We start from the raw sequence: 20,067 nt of genomic DNA on the forward strand, positions 1-20,067 counted from the left end.
GCAATGAAACCTAAGCATGCTACTCATAGCAGGTTAAGAAACCCCATTTCCAATCCATTCCTACTAGAACTGTTACCAACTTCTTGCAAGAGGAAATGTCATTCACAGCAATTTATTTGCAGATTATTCTATTCAGGCTACTGCTTTCCCTTGCTCTCTCCACAACACAGGTAGGAAGGGATCATTAGAACTGTTTTGTTATGTACCTATTAGTGGAAAAACCACTAAATTCACCTATTTTCTTCCTCTTATTTTTCATTTCACTGGAAGGATGTCTAGATCTGTTTTGGAGGTTTTTTCCCCTCTACAGAGAAACTGTTAAACCAAAAGTCCTACCAAAAAAATACTTTTCTACTATGCAGCACATTAGTAACATTTTCTAGTTCAAGTACAAAGGGACAATGAAACCAGACTCCTTTTATATGCATACATTAAAATAAAAGCAGGAAACAGATTAACATCTGCAGAAAAATATTAACCCTTGTGCTTTCAATGATGCAACTCATTGGAACTTCATTTGCAAGACTGTTTCCAGCCCCTGTCTTCTCACTGAAGATTTCCCAGTGATGTGCAGCATTTTAAACAGTATGTTCACACAAATCCCATAAAATAAATTAAAATAGTTTTAGGTAAACTGAGAAGCAGTCAGGCTCTGAAAAGCTGCAGCTATCAAGAGAGATCTAGAAAAAAAAATCATGTAAAAATTAAGTGCAAACTTCCTTAATTCAAGACATACAAAGATTATTGTAGCCAAGAAAAAAAATCTCACACAGAGATGGGAAGAAAGGGTTTAGAAAACACAGGATTAAAAGAGACATCCAATAGTATCAGGGAGCTGAAGAGAGGACAGATTAGAGAAATAACAGCCAAACAGCAGTCACACCACACCAGTACTGACAGGTCAGAAAAAAACCCTTGGTTTTCTAAATGAAAGCAGACTGGGTCTGTACAAAGAGTACACAGAGCTGGAGTTAAACAGTAACTGATCATCCTACAGATGCTTGTGGATGACCTAGAACAGGGAGGAGTAATTCACTGCCCTCCTTCTGCAATGTTCATCCTACCCTGGATGCAGACAGATGTATTTTCTGGATGCAGGTATGTCAGGAGAAAGCCAAGGGGGGATGTGCTGCCTGTCCTGCCATCACCTCCCTGCCAGCAGTGAGTCCTGGCAGAGTCCTGCTGAACACAACTTGGTGGGAGCCCTCCCCAGATCACTTTCAGTAAAACAATTCAGGTTAGATCAAGCATGAAGTTACATCTAGGCCCATCTCATGTCATCCCAAACAATTTAATCCCAGTCAGTGAGAGAGTTTTAAAACAAGCAGCCCTGGGAACAGATCACAGGATGGTAACTTCAGAGGGAGCACACAGAATTTAAGGTTTTATTTCTTCATAACTAAAGTAGCACAGGACAGAAATGAAGAGGGATGCAGTGGCAAAAAAAAAATAAAATTAAAAATCAAGTATATTCTGGGGAGGAAGAAATGCTTGCCCTGTTCTTCCAGGCTTTCCTCAGCATCCACAACTAGTTGTTATCTAGCCTTGTGCCAGAGATAAGGAAAAATTCTGATCTCACCATGACAGCCATTCATTTAGTAAACCTGACTGCAACTGAACTTAGTCTCTATGTTTTGTAAATCTTATTTTACAGCTGCCTGTGTAAGACTTCACATGTAAGAATTAACAAAGTTCTGACCTTACTGCAGATCAGAGCCCAGCTTCATGCAACACTTCCCCAAAACACCCCCTGATTTTTAGTAGTACACAGCTGTAGAAAAGGAGCAGAAAAGCAAGAACCTCCCTGAATGCACAGTTTAGAAGTCAAACATGCAAACCACCAACTAAACAACTGGCTTCTAACCTTCCCCTCTGCCAGCTGCAGTGCCAAGTGCAGTGACAGCAGAATGTTTTTAAGAACTACTACAAGAAGCTTTAAAAGGTCCACCTTTCAAAACCAAGGAAAGAGAAAGCAGGAGGGACAGGATGAAAAGCACAAGGATTTATTTATATAAAAACTGTTGGTTAGTTTCATTTCCCCATTTGCACATAACCACAGAGTTGTGGTGGTTGGATAGCACCTCTGAAGCTTGTCAGGTTTAACCTCCCTGCATGTGTGATTTTCCTGTGCAATTTGCTCTAAAAATAAGTGTGCACACCATGATCCACCTGGATTTAGGTTAGTGCTGGGGTAATGACTGCAGTACAAAGGCACTTCTCCCAAAGAAGACAAACAGTCTCAGAGCTGTGAGGTAGGGATGTCTATCATTTTTTGGGCAAAGTGGCTTTAAAAACCTGAGAGATCATTGCTCAATCACTTCTGCTCTGTGGCTGATAAAGCCCAGAACTGAAAAGTCAGTTAAAATGGGGTTTAAGCTACGTTTATTTTTGGAAACTATGACTGCAAAAAACATAGGAACAGGTAAGAAAAAGACTGTTAACAGGCAAGGGAGATGTAAGATTCAAGTAGAAACATTATTTGCCATTTCTCTGGTTTGTGGGAACACCAGTTATGGTCCAGGGGACTTCTTAGGGGTTTAAGTGCACAGAGCTCATACCCACTGCATCCAAATTAATGCAGACTTTAGGTTTGCCCAAGTAATGCCTCCACACAATTATACATCAGAACTCACAACCCTTCCCTTTAATATTTAGTTTAAGGTTTTAAAATAAAAATATAAATTATTATTTTATGTGTGTATTTATAAATATAAAATAAATGAAAAAAAAATATATATATTTTAAAAGATAGTTTTAAGAAGAAAAACTATATATTTGCAGCCAGTATGTACTGGTAATGTACTTGAATGGCAGCATGGCCCAGAGCCTGCAGTCTTTGCTCAGAAGTAATTCTCATTAGAAGAAAACTCCTCATGCTCTTTACTCAGTTATTTGCAGGACATCTAAGACATGCTGTTAACTTGCTGGCCAGTGTTGCAGACCTTTCAAGAGTGTGGAAGGGGAATTAAAATGTTTCAATCCCGACACCGTGCAGATTTTTATCTGTAAGAGATAACACAAAACAGAGTTGGGAAGCAGCACCCAGGAGGACACCAGAGGCAGATTTCTAGCATGAAGGGAGGAGGAAGGCTTGCACAGAGTAAATTGTTTCATCAAATAATTGGAGGAAGGGCCAATGTCTCTTTTGGAAGGTTGACAGTAGAAGTCTGTCAAAAGCAAAAACAATGGAGAATTAATTATTCTGAAGTATGCAAGCACCTAGAACGCAGTGATCTCGTGTTAATTAAAAATATATCCTCAATACAGTTCCAGTTCAGTTCTTGTAAAAGCCAACAGAGAGCACTCCCACTGCCTCTAACATTTAGTTACATCTTGTTTTACAGACTCACCCGCTAAAGGCATTGAAATTTAATGGAAATTGCAGATATTCTCTACTCCTATTATTCCAGGTTGAAATATCTGAGCTCACGTAAAATCCACAAGAGAGTCTTCATCACCTTGTGCTGTTTCAACAGTTCTGGAAGTCACAGAAAATTAACTAGGGAACTAACTAAACTTCATTAGTGTAAAGGAGGGATTTAAAGAGGTGATGGTTTGTTTTGCTTTTAGCTGGTCATGCACTGGGGAAAGAGCAGAACACAGCTCTGACCTGCAAGAAGCAGAACAGACAAGGTCTGAGGCAGTCACAATTTATCTTTTCCTTGTCCTTTCTGGAAAGATGACAGTACTGAAAATACTAAATACTGAAAACTAAAAGCACTAAACCTTCATTTCTGCTCCCACACAGCCACTGCATTTTTGAGGGCCAGTAGAAAACTAAGCCTACCATTCCCCCACATTTTGCAAAATAGGGAATAGAAACAGCTTCAAAATAAACCAGGATTTGTAGGCACCAGGATCTGCACCTCCATGGGCCACAGCCTCTCATGGAAAGTTCTCTCCTCACAAGACCAAGAGATGCACAAAACCCAGCTAGACAGGCAGACATCTCATGTAGGACCACAAAGGGAAATTACAAGGTTTTATATCCACCCTTCTGTTGAAATGAGAGGCTTTAGGGTGGGCTGAGGGGAAGCTGCTCCATCACATCACAATTTTAAGACTTGGAATATCCCAACAAGGTGTCTACAGCCATTACTCCAAGCCTTGACAGCAACAAGTCCCCCCAAGGTAAAGGACAAGCAGAGGAGATGGCCATGATGATTTCATGCTCACTCTGTCTTCCTTTTAACTGCCAGCTCATGAGTCAAACACCTCTAAATTACCAGAGACATTTAAATAACTTGTGGCTTGAACCTGCCTCATAGATATCCAACACCTCAGAGTGCCCTACACCCCCCCAAAAGTCACTGGACATCCCATGGCTACAAAAGCTTCTCCTTGAAGCTTTCATTTTATATTGAATTAAAGAGGGAGCTTCCAGCTCTAGCAAGGCAAAGGCCTGAAGAACACACCTGCATCTCACTTTCCACCTCAGGTTATTAGCCAGACTGTTTGTAGAACAATTTTTAAATGCCAGCTTTTATGTATTACAGTTTTCTTAATCTTGAATGATACATCATGTGTGCTGGACACATAAAAGGGTTATGGAGACATGGTTTGCATTTTAAAATGCTTTAGTGAAAATAAATGAATTATCTTTATTAAGTGAATTGAACCTTGCTGTGTCCTCCACAGAAAGATTTCAGTACCAGTGAAACTCTTTTCTCATTGTTCTTTTTCCCCACCTTATGTCAGGCAAGGAAAACAAACATTTCTGCATTTAAAGCTCCCAAATGGTTTCTCAGTTTTGAATTAAATAGCCTGTGATCTGAACTACCTGAACACACAGAAATGAAGAAAATATTCTCTATCCACACGCAGAAGAGGCTGCTTCTGTCAAAAGCTGGGTGGTTACTGGGTGCTTACATCAGACTGCAGTTCCATGTGCTCAGCCAAAGGTAACAACCATCACTTCACTGGTTTGACTTTGAGATGGGAAGTAAAAATACATTGCCAAGGTTCTGCTTAAGTACATTACAAGAAATACAGGCATTACATCAGAGGGATTAGGTTTAAGGAAAACGTATTTATATGTTCTAACAGATTTTAAATAGAAAACATTAAAAAAAAACAAACAAAATAACCCAAAAATTTTGAATCCAGGTTACAAACTCAAGTTTATAAATGAGAGTATAATTGAAAAGAGAGGGTGGAGATGCTTTACTGCTGTTTTTATTAGTTAACTTAGCCAACAACCAGCTTTCATTCTTATCAAAGTTACAGATGCACCCATTTCCTGTTAGATTTATCTGTTTTCCCAAAAACTAGACATAGCTTCCAGTGCTCAGTCTGGCCCTCTAGCATCCTGAAGTACAGATATTTTAACACCTTATTGGAGCAGTATTTAAAGTGATCACCAATGTAAACAAATCCAATTTAAATGGACCATCCTGATGAGCAATAAGTTTTCTGGAAGCAGAGACACAGTCTGCATAGTTCAGTCCTTAACAGACTGGGGCCCCAGCTCCAGTAACACTCTCAAACTGCAACCACTACTACTCTCACCCTTATCTAAAGTGTTTTATCAGCAATTTATAAGAAAACATAACCCACCTAGGCAACCAAATACCAAGACCCAAAAAGAACTGGATTCTAGTGATTCCATTCTACAAGCTTTAGAACTGGGGGAAGACAACACCAGAACAAGTCACACATTCCAAAGCCAAGGTTTTATGGAGGACAGGGAGGCTGCAAGGAGAGAAAGAGGGATGATCTTTCCATAGCACTGCAATGCCACATGAAAGCACCACGTTTAATGTAATCAAGCTCTACACTGCAGCCATATGGAAACAATTTCAGTCAATAAACAACTCCTGCAAGAAGACAGCAGAGGAACAGAAAAATCAGATACCAATTTAGCTAGGAGGCAGGAAAGCCTCTGGCTGAGCTCAGCAGCTTGCATTGGAAGAAATATTTATGTCCAACACATCACCACACATTTTGGAGTCTCCAGTACTTGCCTTAAGACTTCCCTAGTGCCACACCTCAGACTGGAAATGGCATAACTTTTTACTAAGTTGTTTCCCAGCCCTTTTCCCGCCCCCCCCTTTCAAATCTTCCCTCAAAGCCTATCATTATGGCAGGTTTCCCACTCTATAGCCAGAAAGGAAGCAGACATCCCAAACTTCAGATACTTGCTTATCTCTTTGCATTTTATCTGCCTGGTGTTTTCAGGTTTCAAAACAAGGGCCTTCTCAGGAACAAGGCCTTTCAAACACCTCAAAAACCAAGCAACTAAACAACAAAATGCAACACATTTCCTACTGAGGAGCAGTATTTAAATGAGGTTTGGTTTCAAGACCCCATCTTATGCAGTGTCCTAAAAAGCAAGAGCAAAAATACTGCCTCTCCTACAGAGACATTCCTGTGCTCTGCTGATTACAGCTGCAACAGGAGGGAGTGAAATCTAAATCAGTTTGGGACAGGAAAAGGGAAATTCATTAGAACAGGCAGCAAGTGAAGGCAGCTGCAGTTTTCACACGTAGGAAGGCATGTTGCTATGAATAAAACAGAATTTACATGAGTGTGACAGAGGAGTGACACGTATTTATTAGCATTATGCCCATGAAATTAAATGAAGAATAATTCACAAGTGTCTTTAGAAGTAGTTGCTTGCAAAGGCTGGAAAGGTCCTCACTTCCATGATGCTACCATCTCCCAGCAGATGCACGATGCCTGCCCAGAAAGCAAAGGGGTTTTATGCCTGCAGACCTCCAGGAACAAAAGGTCTTTGGATATTCCTCTTACTTGTCAGAGTGAAAGATTCAACACACAACCAGACACAAAAAAATATGCTAGTAAAATTTTTCAACTTCACTTTCTGGTGGAAGGGAGAGCAAGGATTGCTATGAGCAGTTTGAACAGTTCTGCTTTAGGCTGGGGCAACAAACTTTTATCAAAGTACCTTCTAATTCCTCTCTAGTAAAAGATGATTTTCAGCAAATCCTTCAAGAGTGAAACATTTAAAATCAACTTACACAAGGTGCACCAAAGCTGGCTTTTTGCAGTCTTGCAGGGTGGTGTGGGTGGTTTTGTGGGTTTTTTTTCTTTCTTTCTTTCTTTTTTAATGAGGGACTCTCTAGAAAATCAGGGGAAACTCCCAGGCCAGGTGGATTTTTGTATTATGCTAATGCTCAAAAAGGGGCAGACCTGGAGAGCTGTAAAGCTGTCAGCTGGGTATCTAATCCAGGCAAACCAACAGAGAGGGGGGAAAAAAAAATGTTGCTAGTACAGAATTAGAGATCAGGGCTATCAGTAGTCAGCATGTTTTAATGGCAAATGTCTTGATAAAGGACTAAGTTTGTTCTTTGAGATTATAAATGTAGTTGTAGAGAAGAAAGTATGTGCACAGAGGATACTTTGGTTGTAGTGGAAATCCACACAGGCTGCTCCATATCGACTGGTACTTTCTGAGAGCTGTCAGTTAGCCAGTTCTTAATCTACTTCCTGGGATTGCATCATACTAAATTTTTTGTCACTAAATTTAAGGACTGATGCAGTTCAACATTTTTATCACTGCAGATAAAAATCAGTGACTGACAGAGAGCCCAGAGGAACAGTACATTATCATGAGGAAAGGACAGCTCAAGAAAGAAGTTTGCATGCAGGAAAACAGGAAAGCAAAACAGATCTGAACACAAAGGCCAGGTTATCATCTAAGAAACTCAGACTGTTATTCCAAAAAGCAAGAGCTGCTGGAAAGAAACTGTGTCAGAGCAGCCAGGCTCACCAAGAGGTCTAAAAAGGGCTGCTACAAAACTTTTTTTAAAAAGGGTTTGTTGGGGAAACAGTTCAGAAATACAGATTGTGAACAACCCTGACTTCAGCTTAGGCTACAGTGGGTTAATGGTTATTGAGGCCTAGTTACAGGTTACTAAAACTGAGCTAATGGGAAAGAGATAACTAATTGGCAGTGGAAGAGAAAAATAATGATGTGAGAAGAGTGGTTCTGTGAGAATGGGATGTGAAATTGGAATACAAAGCCACCTGCATGATTGTGTAAAGAAGGCTTCTCTATATAAGTGAGTGCAAATTATTAATAAAGGATTTCATAGGATCACACTGATGTGTACATGGGATCCTTAAGCCTCCACAGACTTCTTTCCCACAAGGGTTGTTGCACTTCAGTAGGGATCAGGCTGGAACATTCACCAGTTTTGGTTTCCACAGTGTTAAAAATAAATGGAGGCCCTGAAGAAGGCCATGAAGAATCACCGGATGATCTGCGTGCTGCAGAAAATGCCTCAGAGTGAGACTTAAAAGCTCAACTCTGTTTCCTTATCAATGGGGTAACTTGATTAGAGAGTGTAAGTACCTCCATGGCAAGAAAGCACTGGATACTAAAGGGCTCTAATCTTGTCAGGAAAGTTGTAACAAGAACCAGCAGCAGAACTTAAGAGAAATTCAAATTAGAAATCAGCCACTTCTTTTTAACAGTGAGATGGCACAAAGTACCAAGGCAAAGCTGTGAGTCTGAACTCATCAATGGAGGACACTCCAGGCTGGAAAGCTTTCAAATTGTTTTTAGAGAAACATCAGTTACTGGTCTCAGTTTCAGAGTAAATGATTAAAATTTAAAGGCTTGTGATACACAAAGCATATAAAACATATCAGAGAACTCAATTTAATTGTCTGCTCTTTCCTTAAAAGTTTATGAATTTCCAGTATGTTAACATCGTTCTGCTTCTATGGATGAAGAAGTTAAGAAGAAATAACTTCTGTGTTCAGTGAGTTCCCTCTCTTTCAGGCTGCTGAACTTACACTGAGCAGCACCCCCAATCAAACAGATGGTGCCCCCATGAAATGCAAACATATTGACCAACAAAAATGTCTGGAAACCATGCATAATACAGCCTAGCTGAGAAAACTGTGGTCAGCTACTTACCCCTCTCCTCTGCAGCACAGAAAATCACTATTAGCTTAAATAGTTCTTATTCTGTGTAAAAACACTCATGTCATTCATGTTTATACTCCTGAGAGCAGCAGCACGCACTACCATCCAGCCAAGAATCTTCAAATACTTTCTGAGCATGCAAGCATCTCAACAGCCCTGAAAGGATTATTTTCCTACTACATACTGGAACAAAGGAGAGTCAATAAGTTTGCCCTGGGTCATAAAGTAAGACCCATTGCAGAGCCTACAAACAAGAGCCCAGTGCGACCTCACTGCCAGGCAGAACTTTCAACATTTGAGCACAATCTCCATGTCAGATCTGCTGCAGACCCAGTAGCTCCAACTCCCAAACCCTGCCCAGTTAAATCACAAAGAGATTTCTAGTGAAAGCTGACATTGTAATCAAGAGAATCTGATCATGGCAGAGAAACTGTCCAAAATAAAGGTCAGAATAAATATCCAAGTAGAAACGGCGCTTTTATTTTATGGGCTAACTAAATGCTTTCTGCTGCCATCAGGATTACAGTACCACTGGAAGAACAAAAAGCAGATTCAGTGCTTGCTGCAGAGCTCAGAAGAACTGGGCAGCTCAAAATGCAGGAAATGACTATATGCTACACTTCCCAATTGATAGGGCATAGAGGCTTATCAGAAGAATAAAACTGGCTGTTCACAGGGCTCACTGAACGAGTAGCCTACAGTATTGTTTCTGTAGCAGTTGTTTTACTGCTCAACTTAACTTTTCTTTTTTAAAGAAATTGAAAACAAAGTAAAGCTTCTTAAATATTAAGTTCAAAAGTGGGAAGAAAACAGATGCCAGGAATTCAGGGCAAGTGAAATTCAGCTGGGGGTAGAGCCAAACATAACTAATATATTTTGTATGCCTGGCTTGTGTTACTGCCTTAGCCCAATAATATTAAGACCTCATCTACCACCACATCAGTGAATGGGGTTCACTTAGGTTTAATGGAGCCTAAATAGATGTTGTATATTTATGAAGAACAAAAGAATGCCACCTCCCTGCATAAAGCAGGCAATAAATTATGTCTCTGCAGGCTGTGAGAGTCTGAAGAGACCTGGAAACAATACTCCACCCACTGGGCAAATAGTGACTGGAAGAAATGCTTGCCAACACACCACAGACACTGAGATTTATGCTACACTCAGTAGGAAGAAATTCTTTGCCATGAGGGTGGAGAGACCCCAGCCCAGGTTGCCCAAGGAAGCTGTGGCTGCCCCATCCCTGGCAGTGTCTCAGCCCAGGTTGGATGGGGCTTGGAGCACCCTGGGCTGGGGGAGGTGTCCCTGACCATGCAGGGGGTTGGAACTGGATGAGCTTTAAGGTGCCTTCCAACCTAAATCAGCCTGGGATTCTATGACTCACAGAAAATCAGGTCTTTGTCAAGCCATACTGGAGAAGTCATTTTGGTTCATACATCCACACAACTTGATGAAGGGCCACGCTAAGTGAGAAGTTTCAGGCTAAGAACTGCACTGAAACCAACATGAAACAATGAAGTAAACATCGACAGAGTTATTCTGTCAGAGAAGGAGTTAACTGACCTTCCATACCCCTTGCTTGGCTGCAAAGGAAAGATAAAGCAGAACACACTTTGTGAGAAGCACTGCACTACAGCAGTTCCCAGTTTTAAGAGTAGTCTTTGACTTTCAGCCTGTGCATGCTGCTTTGATTGAACTGGGAAAAGGAAATTTGCACACAGACAGGTAGAATAACCAGTCTTGGATTAGTTTTTTTTAATTCTTAAAAAAGACATCAAAACAGTAATAATTCAACTTTTTTGTGTCTACATTAATGAAGTGCTGAATCAAAATGGTAACAAACATGCAAGTGCATTCCTGAGACAGATCTGAAGTCCAACACTGAAAAACTGCTATTAGACAAATCAATCTATGCAAGAAAAAGGGCATCCCTGACAGCCTTGTCAGCAACTTCACCCCATAGTGCTTTTGGCCTGATGAGGGGGGGGGTGGGAAATCTAATGGATTTAAAAGCAACAACTGAATAACTAAGGAAAACAAGTGTCAAACCACAGAAGTCAATGGAACATGGGAAATCCTCCCATCACTGTAAAAAAAATCTCATTGACTCAGGTATTCTTATCAAACATGAGACCAGCCAATTAATTCTTTATATGGTTAATCTATATTAATATATCACAGATATAAAAGTGCAATAGATGAGGAAGAGACACGGCTGTGTTCAAGTTGCCACTGACTTGGTGCATGACCTTGAGTGAGAACTTGGCCCTTGTGCCTCAGTTTCTCTACCTGTAAAATACTGATACCTCTATAAAGCACCGAGGGAGATCTACAAATGAAGGTACAAAGTATTATTTTATCAGAGCAGTAAATGAGAAAGATAATGGCTCAGCCATAATGAATCAAATGTGAAACATCAGAGCAGCACTTCACTAGCACACCACCCAAGTTATGGCCATAAATCGATCACTTCTGATTAGGTTAGGCTTTATGGTGCAGTAATTGTGATAACAGCAGTTTCACAACTGTGAAATGAGCACTTTGCTCAGCAGCACATTCTGCAGGAAGCCTGCCTGAACAACCAGCTTTTGGTAAACCTGACTGCAAGAGCAAAGGACAGAAGCATCCCAAACACAATCTACTTTTTAGGGCTGTCTGTCATAAAAGCTTCTCCGTGTGCTTTTATGGTCACAAGCTAAGTCTGTATAAGCACCCTGTTGAGTGGGAGGAGAGGGGAAGGAAATCAAACACAACTATCTTCAAAGAAAGACCAGATTTCAAGCAAATATCTATCTTTTTCTAGCAGGCACAAGATGAGATTTTCAGTTGGCCAGAGACTACAGAGCCAATTCTCTTACTTCTTGCTGGGTCCCACATGACTGCCTCAATACATAAGAAGGTTTTATGTGCCAACTTGCAATGAAGACCACATAGTTAATAGTTTGCAACCTCCTTTCCCCCAGAAGATCTTCAGAGTTGAGTAATAAAATTCCTCACATGATTTCACTGAGAGGGTTCACTTGTCAGAGGCTGTTCAAGATAGTATCATATGTCAGGGAGGTGCTGCTCAGACCAAGCTTTCCAACCCTGTGTTTTCAAGGCTCAGCTGAACAGGAGCAAACTCAAGGCTATAAAGATTGAAACTGGAGGACAGAAAAATAATCTCTAGATGTTGTTTTCAACATGGGGAAATAAGCTGATTAATAAGAGGAGGAAGAAAAACTGATTAAAACCCTGACAAACTCTGGAGATCACAGACTGATTACTAGTCCTGCTGTTGACTTCACACAGGAACCCAGGCAAGTTAATCCCTCTACACCTCACTCTGCCACCTGCAAGATGAAAAACTATGCTTTCTTTTCATATCCTGTTATTCTTGCTTGTATTGTTCCCCAAATTAAAAGCATTTGTCAAAACACTTATCTTGAGCATTAACACTGGAAATTGCATTCATAGCTAACATACAGTCCTGCTGCATGACTGAGTGTTCAAATATGAACTTCTAGTACACTTTGCTACCCAGCCAGCAATTTTATACATGTCAGAAGGGAGCTTTAGTCAATACATGAATATTAAGAATGCTAAAATACAATTCATTACCAATCTTATGTATAAAACCACCTTTAAGGATATGAATTAGACCCCCAAAAATTCAAATTCTCCTATCTCCTAAGAAATCCCACTTCAATCATGACATTGGTCTCACTTCATTGATAACCCACATGATAATATTATCAGCATAGGTATAATTAAAGCCCAATCCCACCAGGACATGCATGCAGATCCAGTGCTGGCTCCATTAAAATCACTATGAAGTGGAATTGACTACAGTGACTTTAGAAGAAATGTCAAAGCTGCAAACAGTTCATCAGCAGAAGAACCAAAGGCATGGATTGTTGTTGGGTTTTTTTTCTTTTTTTTTGCAGTAGGATTCTTCAGCTGTCAGCAGCACTTTAAGTGTTTGATTTCAAATCCTAAACTCTGCAGAAGATGAAAAATATTTGTGACAGATCCCAATGTTGTAATGTGTAACTCTGCAGTGTCTCTAAAAGCTTTGCACAGGAATCCCTGCAAAGCACAAGATGCTTCCTTTAGATTAAAACATGCTGTCATTTCATGCAAATGGTTTATTTTCTAACATATATAACCAAATTATCTTTTGAGTTCCCACCATGAAAGGGACATTACAGCACTCTTCCTTTCTCACATTTCACTTTCATTAATGCTACCAAGTCTCCTCCCAGACGTTTTTAAGACCCAAATTTCACCACTGCCCCAACTGACATCCCATAAAAAACGAGCAGTCCCAAAAGTTAATGACAGAACCATTCTTGAAACTCATGCTTATTAAAAATCTGTTTCATTAAAAATAAAATAGTTTTAAAAGTGAATTTCAGAGCATCACTATTTTCACACCTTCAGATACTGATGAACAAAATGTAACAAACACTTCCACAAACTTATGGATCATCACTATAAAGTAAACACTTCATAATAATTTCATTTTCAAAACACTGGACAGCCATGAACTTTTAACAGCCTTTTTGAAAGACACCAATAATACACACACAGCCCTGAAACTGCCTTAGAAGTAAGCTTTCTGCAGCTGACACTGGTTACTAATTCTGTGGAATTATCAATCACAGTGCTAGAGAGCTGCACGTTTTCTAGAAAGGTCAACAAATAGAAAGAAATTGCTCAGGAAACACAGAGACAAAGCAGGCCTCATCCACGCAGGATTTTCCTCAAGATTTCCTTACCACTCTTAAAATTCCTGCAGTTTCACCTGTGGTAGCATTCCTATCACACAGCTGGCAGTCTGCATACCACAATGTCGTCTAGACCTGTTCTGAAGAGAGTTGGATGACACAGGGGTAAAAATGCTGATGCCTGTTCTGGTGATAAAGGGATGATAGGAGGAAGAACAGACACTGCTGAGTAAAACACAAGTTCCTTGTTCCTAGTCTCATGCCCAGGCTCGTCAGACAATTCTGTCAACCACACAGAAAAAAAGTTGTGGCTCTCATGAGGCTACAGAAGAATCTTCAGCTTCCCAAACCCCAGTTTTCAGATGCAGCATCAAACCTTGCTGTTTCACAGAGCCTGGTGCTTCCAAAGCACACAGATAACAAATGCATCCCTGCACAGGTAACATATTCCATCCCTTCCTCACTTCTCCCCTACTTCCCTCCCCCCTCTGCGCATTGGAGATGTTTTCTGAGCAATTTGGAAGAGAAATGGCAAAAAAGGAGATGCAAAACACAGAAATAAATTAAGTTTGTTCTCTGCTGTTGACGGATTTGGTCCTAGCATGATGGCAGGAAAAAAAATGTTAAAGAGTGATAAATCCATATATACCTACTCCAAACTACACCCGACATCCCAGGGGACGTGGTATAATGGTAAATAAATATAGATGCAGCTCCTACTAATGAGGCAGGGTACAGCAAGGCCAAAGAAAATGCAATCATCTCGGGGAAAAAAAACTGCACAGGACTCCTCCTCTCCCATCCATGGAGGAAATCAAATGCCAGCTGCACCATCCCAGGAAGGAAGCAGAGCCTGTACCTGATGAGCCCTGCAGAAATGAGCGAGTCATAGCATGGGACACAAGCTGGCACTTCAGGGGTTTGCCAGACCCAGAGATGAGCTGCAGAATACAATCCCTCTGTCTGATTTATTTTACATGGTGTCATCCACGTAAATTCTAAGTCTTTGTCGGGGTTTTTTTTCCACCAGTTTGGTTGGTTGGGGTTTTTTTTTCCCCCTCCATCCCCACTAGTTTGAAGCAGGAGCACGCAGCTATCGTCTATCAGATCTGCTCTGGCTGTGCTCTCAAACGTGTGCCCTGGCCACCGGTTTTAACGCTTTCCTCCCTACAAAGTTTTCATCTTTCCAGCTCTTCTCCACATACATTTTGTACTTAAAAGCCACTTATCTCTCCTCCCAGTCTTACTTGAGCAGGGGAACAAACTGAGATACACAACCGACTCCACAGACAAACCAGCAAACATGCTTACAATCTTCATTTCCTCTTCCTTCTTCCCTTCCCTCCCCCCCCCCCCCCCCCCAAAAAAAAAGGAAAAAAAAAAAAAAAAAGGTGTTTGTTTGGGGTTTTTTTGGTCATAAACACGAAGGGACAGGGAAAAACAGCACAAACAGCACACACCATCAAGGCTTTTTCAGAGCTATCTAAAAGAAACAAATGCTTTCCGGAGAAGTGCTCGGCAAACATACCAAGAGACACTCTTAGAACTACTAAGAAAAAAGGCATCAGACAAAACTGAGGCTGAAGAACTCGGCTCGGTTTGCCTCGCGTGTCTATTTTGCGCCTAAAACCACTTGCTTCTTCGTTTCTTTTAACCCCCGAGCCACAGCAAAAGAGTTCAGCTGCATCCCCTTCCACCTGGGGTCAAGTCCGCTGTTTTACCGAAAAAAAAAAAAAAAAAAGATCCCAGACACGTCCACCAAAACATTTAAACCTCCTCCCCATCTCTTCCCAACAAGTACGAAATAAACAAGGCTCTGACACCCCACCCAAGCTCTCCTCGCACATTTTGGCTCCGGGTCCTCCTCCTTCCCCACCAATTCCCGTGCTGAAAACACCTTTCGGATTCACGCTTTTGCCCTCCCCAAAAAACCCTCTCTCAAAGCCCCGGGAGCTGCAACAGATCTCGCCTTCTCGGTCGCCCAAAGCCTTGGGATCCAACGGGGACACCCGTGGCCTTCACTTCCCCTCACTTCCACAGACACCCAAAACCAGGGGATGGGGTTGAAAGGAGCCCCCCACCCACCCACAGCGGTTCCTCAGCTCCCCCCGAGCCAGGGCAGAGCTCCCCGGCGAACCGGGGCTCGATCCCGAGGGCGCCCCGGGCTCCGTTCCCCGCAGGGTCGGTGCCTCCCTCCTTCCTCTGCCTTCTCTGCCCAAACTACAGCCGGGTCGGGCCGGGTCGGGCCAGGGCAGCCCCTCCCCGGGGTCCTGGGGAAGAGGGTTCGGGGGGAAGCCTCGCCGCCCTCCTTCACGCCTGGGTTCGGACCAGCCCAGCCCCAAAGTCAGCGGTGAACAAAACCGAAACAACATCATAAAATAAAAAATTTGAAAATAAAAATAAATAAAAATAAAACGAACCCACCCAGGCTGAGAGGACTCCGCCACTACAAGTCCGTCCTCCCTTACACCCGGGAAAAGGGTGTAAAAACCAAAATAATTTAAAAAAAAAATAAAAAAAAAAAAAGAGAATAAATAAACAACCGGCCAGAACAAGGATGGAGGGATCTTCTTTAAAACCCAGAGGTTGCCCTGCCCTCCCGCAGACCCCCGCAGCAGCTGCCACCCGGGGACACCTTCCACCACCTCCCCCGCTCCGGAATACGCGGAGCCACCAAAGCCGCGGCTCAAACTCTTCCAGACCAGCGGCGGCCCGGGCTGAGGGGCTGCCCCTGCCCGCCCCCCGCCCCGCTTTTCCCCCCCTCACGCACATCCCGCTCTCCGAAGGAAACCCCGCTCTCCGGTTCGGCGCAACTCCCCGCAGGCAGCCGCGGGTTACCGGTTGAGGGGGACCCCTTCCCTCTCCCCTCCCTCCCTCCAGCCCACCCACCCGCCCGCCCTCTCCCCTCACAAGCGCCTCTCTCTTCCCCCCCCCCCCTCCTCCTTCTCCCCTCATCCCCTCCTCCCGCCCCACGCTCCCCTCCTCCTCCTCCCCACGGCAACACTCACCTCTGGGTGCTGGCGTCTCCACCTCACCATGTAACGGCAGGAGTGGGGGGGGTCCCCCCGCCCGCCCCCCGCCCCAGCGTGAGGGGAGAGGAACGGGGGCGCAAGAGGGACGAGAACAATAGGGGGGGGAGGAAATCCCGAGCCCGCCGAGCCCCCCTCCCCAGCCCCCCCGAGGACAAGGGCCCCTCTCCCCGCCTGGCCTCTCCTCCTGCCGCTCCTCCCCCTCCTCTCCTCCTCCTCTCCTCGTTCGCTCCCTTTTTTTTTTTTTTTTTTTTTTTTTTTTTTTTTTTTTTGGCTCAATCACACCAAGACTGACTGTCTTTGTCTGTCTGACAAGCGCCATGTTGATATCAACATCCGAGCTCCCACCTGCTGCAGCTGTGAGACCCTGGGACTTGTAGTTCCCCTTTCCCTAGGGTGACGAGGAGAGTCAAGGCGCCGGGACTACAACTCCCATCACCCCTCTCCAGAGGGGGAGACGCACGGCAATGGAGCTCTGGGCGAAGCGCGGGGCGGACTACAACTCCCAGCATGCCTCGGGAGGGTGGGGAGGGTTCGGCCATTACTTCATCCTGGGCGGGGGAGGCGGCAGGACTACAAATCCCGTGATGCCCTGAGACGTGAGGCGGCGGGGAAGGTGAAGGGCAGGAAGGGGGGGGGGGCAGGATTGTCCCGGTAAATAGAGCCGGGTGAAGCATGAAGCTGGTGAGTGCGTGGGGCTGGCGTGGGAGGGGTCTTCTGCCTTTCCCCTTCCTTTCCTTAGGGATCTCCGGGTATCGCCCCTTGAGCTGCGGTAGCCTCGGGCCATGGCGGGAGTGAGGGGAAACTGAGGCACGGAGAGGGGGTTATGGGGGGGGCGGGCCCAGCGCTCCCCTCCCCTCCGCTGCCCTCAGGAGCCCGGCGCGTGAGCGGCCGTTAAACGGACGTCAGGGAGCTGCCCCCCCTCACCTGAGGGGAGAGCGCGGGGGTTGGGAATGGAGATGGGGATGGGAATGAGGATGAGGCAGCCGGGTGTGTGAGAGAGCGGCCCGAAGGCGGCTTTCCTTCGGCCTTCTGCTGCCGGCGGTGCGAGAGGTGGCCGGGTGTGGGATTTTGGAGCGGAGGAACGACAGAATCCCAAATGGGTTTGGGTTGGAACGCACCTTAATTCCACCACTCCCCTGCCATGGTCAGGGACCCTTCCCCCAGCCCAGGGTGCTCCAAGCCCCATCCAACCTGGGCTGAGACACTGCCAGGGATGGGGCAGCCACAGCTTCCTTGGGCAACCTGGGCAACCAGGGGCTCAGCACCCTCACCCCAAGCAATTCCTCCCTCACATCTCATCTCCATCTCCCCTCTCCCAGCTCCAAACCCTTCCCCCTTCTCCTATCCCACTCCAGTCCATTATTCAGGACATCACCTTATTCCAGGCCACCACTAACCCATGTCCCACACCTGAGAATCACAGAATGCTCATGGCTGGAAAGGACCTTGGAGATCACCAAGTCCAACCAAACCATTTCTCCCTCCCTCCCTCCCTGCCCAAGATCTCCTCTCCATCTCCCCTCTCCCAGCTGCAAACCCTTCCCCCTCGCAGGCTCCCATCCCTCCAGGCCCTTGTCCCAAGTCCCTCCCCAGCTTTCCTGGAGCCCCTTCAGGCACTGGAAGGTGTTCTGAGATCTCCCTGGAGCCTTCTCCAGGCTGAAGAGCCTCGGTTTGTGGGTGGGATTCAGGAGCCCTCTTTTCTCTGCCTCGCAGTTTTTAAATCCCAGTCTCATAGTGTGGAAGTAGCCCACTGCAAGTGTGTCTTGAGCTGGACTTGTGCTAAGCTGCTCTGGAAACCTTAATAAATCCCTGTGGTTCATAATAACATCATTTTCCATACTAGTATGATGTTAATATAGGTAATTGCTAATAAGAAAATCAGCTTTGAGTAGCTTTGTTAAGGGTACACTAAGCTTCTGGCAAATAGTTTTGTCCTGATATGACAAACCTATTAAAGGGAAAGTTATCAGAAAATACATTACTCATCTTGCTAGACTCCCACCTAGAATCCTTTTTTTCAGCTGCTTAAATTTCCCAGAGACCTTGGATTAATCCACTGTTTTCCAGGAAGAATTTCTTTTTGTTTCACATAATGTGCTGTGATTCTTTGTCTGCAGATGAAAACCAAAGCAGATACCAAAATACCTGAGCATAATGTTTCATTTGTTTAACCTCAGGTTACACTGTTGATAGATGTAATGCTGTCTTTATTTTTGGAGACTGAGCAATTTGTCTTGAAGGACCTTCACAGAAGTGAACTTGGATTCTGGGCTTGGTTTGGGACTTGTTTGTAGGTTACTCTCTGTGGTGTACCTGTGAAATATTACATCAGTAGGTAGGTGGCTGAAGAGCTTCATCCTGCATAATGTTATTTGTGAGTTTAAGTCTCTGTGCACAGATAAATATTGCCAGTGGGACAAACTCTCCAAAATTATCACTTCTGGATATGGTTGTAGAGGCTGATATAATGCAGGGGGAAAGAAGCAGACTCAGAAATCTTTAAATGAAGACCACAGTGGAAATGCAGAGTTTATGTCTGGAGTCTTGCATAGGTGTAGGGAGAGGGGAGAGATTGGGGAGGAAATACAAATAATCTGAAATGTGCATTGTGACATTTTAGACCTGTGTGTAAATTTTTGGGATCATCAGACCTGATTCTTCACCTTGTATTTGTTTGGAGATGTGTCTGAATCTTGGAGTTGGGGGCGGGGAGGAGTTGGTTGCTGTATCATCCTCTTTTCTCAGCTCTTTGGGTTGAATTTGGAAGAATTTGGTAGAGGTGACAGACTCCAGATCTGTTTCAGAATCCAGTGAAAATGTCAGACTCCCACAAATCCCAGTATGCTCGTGTCCAGCCAACTTCCCCAGCTGCCAGGTCCCCCCCAGATTTCTAAGGTACCACATGGAATTAGCAGTGGTAGAATGCACTGCAGTATTTTTTGGCTTCAGCTGGAACTCAGGGCACTGCCTTTAACCTACAACATTTGGAATGTTTTGGAGCTGCTAGCATGAGCCATCATCTCTTTTTCTGTCACATTGCCATCCCTGAGATCACCAGGGACACTGAGCTGGCAAGAGTGAGCCAGATGTCTGCTGAGAACCTGCTCCTGGGAGGGCCTCAGCATCTGGATTTAGCCCCTCACCCTGAGCTCTCTGTGCCCTGCTCTGTCAAACTTTCATCCGGTTTACAAAGCCTGCCAAGAAACCTGTGAGCAGAGGTGGGCATTTTTTATGTTTTGTGACTTTTTTTCTTTTTTTCCCCATTAATTTTTTAATTAGGAGATGAGGCAGGCAGTGTGTTAGCTGCACCAGCCTTTAGCTGTAAAGGAATAAAGGTGGAAGCAAAGAAATCTCAGAGCAAAAATGACTTGCACTTTAGTCAGGAATATTAGTGACTGGGATCTCTGGATCTGTTTAAAACTGTGACAAG

General features: G+C 44.0%; 2 protein-coding genes across 16 annotated transcripts in view; one reads left to right on the forward strand and one right to left on the reverse strand.

Annotated features, from left to right (window-relative positions):
- Nucleotides 1-16,732, reverse strand: part of HMBOX1 (homeobox containing 1) — a 123,882-nt gene extending 107,150 nt beyond the window's left edge. For 14 of the 15 annotated variants that reach the window (XM_030447379.1, XM_030447375.1, XM_030447368.1 and 11 more), the window contains exon 1: nucleotides 16,614-16,732. The gene's annotated coding sequence lies outside the window, so the exon portion shown is untranslated. Of the gene's footprint in view, nucleotides 1-16,375; nucleotides 16,456-16,613 lie in introns of those variants that run through there. The other variant, XM_030447365.1, reaches the window with a different exon arrangement.
- A 486-nt stretch (nucleotides 16,733-17,218) lies between these two features.
- INTS9 (integrator complex subunit 9) overlaps nucleotides 17,219-20,067 on the forward strand; it is an 82,251-nt gene continuing 79,402 nt past the window's right edge. The window contains exon 1 of the mRNA XM_030448236.1: nucleotides 17,219-17,318. Coding sequence (XP_030304096.1) covers nucleotides 17,310-17,318 — 9 coding nt within the window. The 5' untranslated portion in view covers nucleotides 17,219-17,309. The remainder of the gene's footprint in view (nucleotides 17,319-20,067) is intronic.

Source organism: Calypte anna, chromosome 3 (assembly GCF_003957555.1).
Source record: "Calypte anna isolate BGI_N300 chromosome 3, bCalAnn1_v1.p, whole genome shotgun sequence".
Classification (NCBI taxonomy): Eukaryota; Metazoa; Chordata; class Aves; order Apodiformes; family Trochilidae; genus Calypte; species Calypte anna.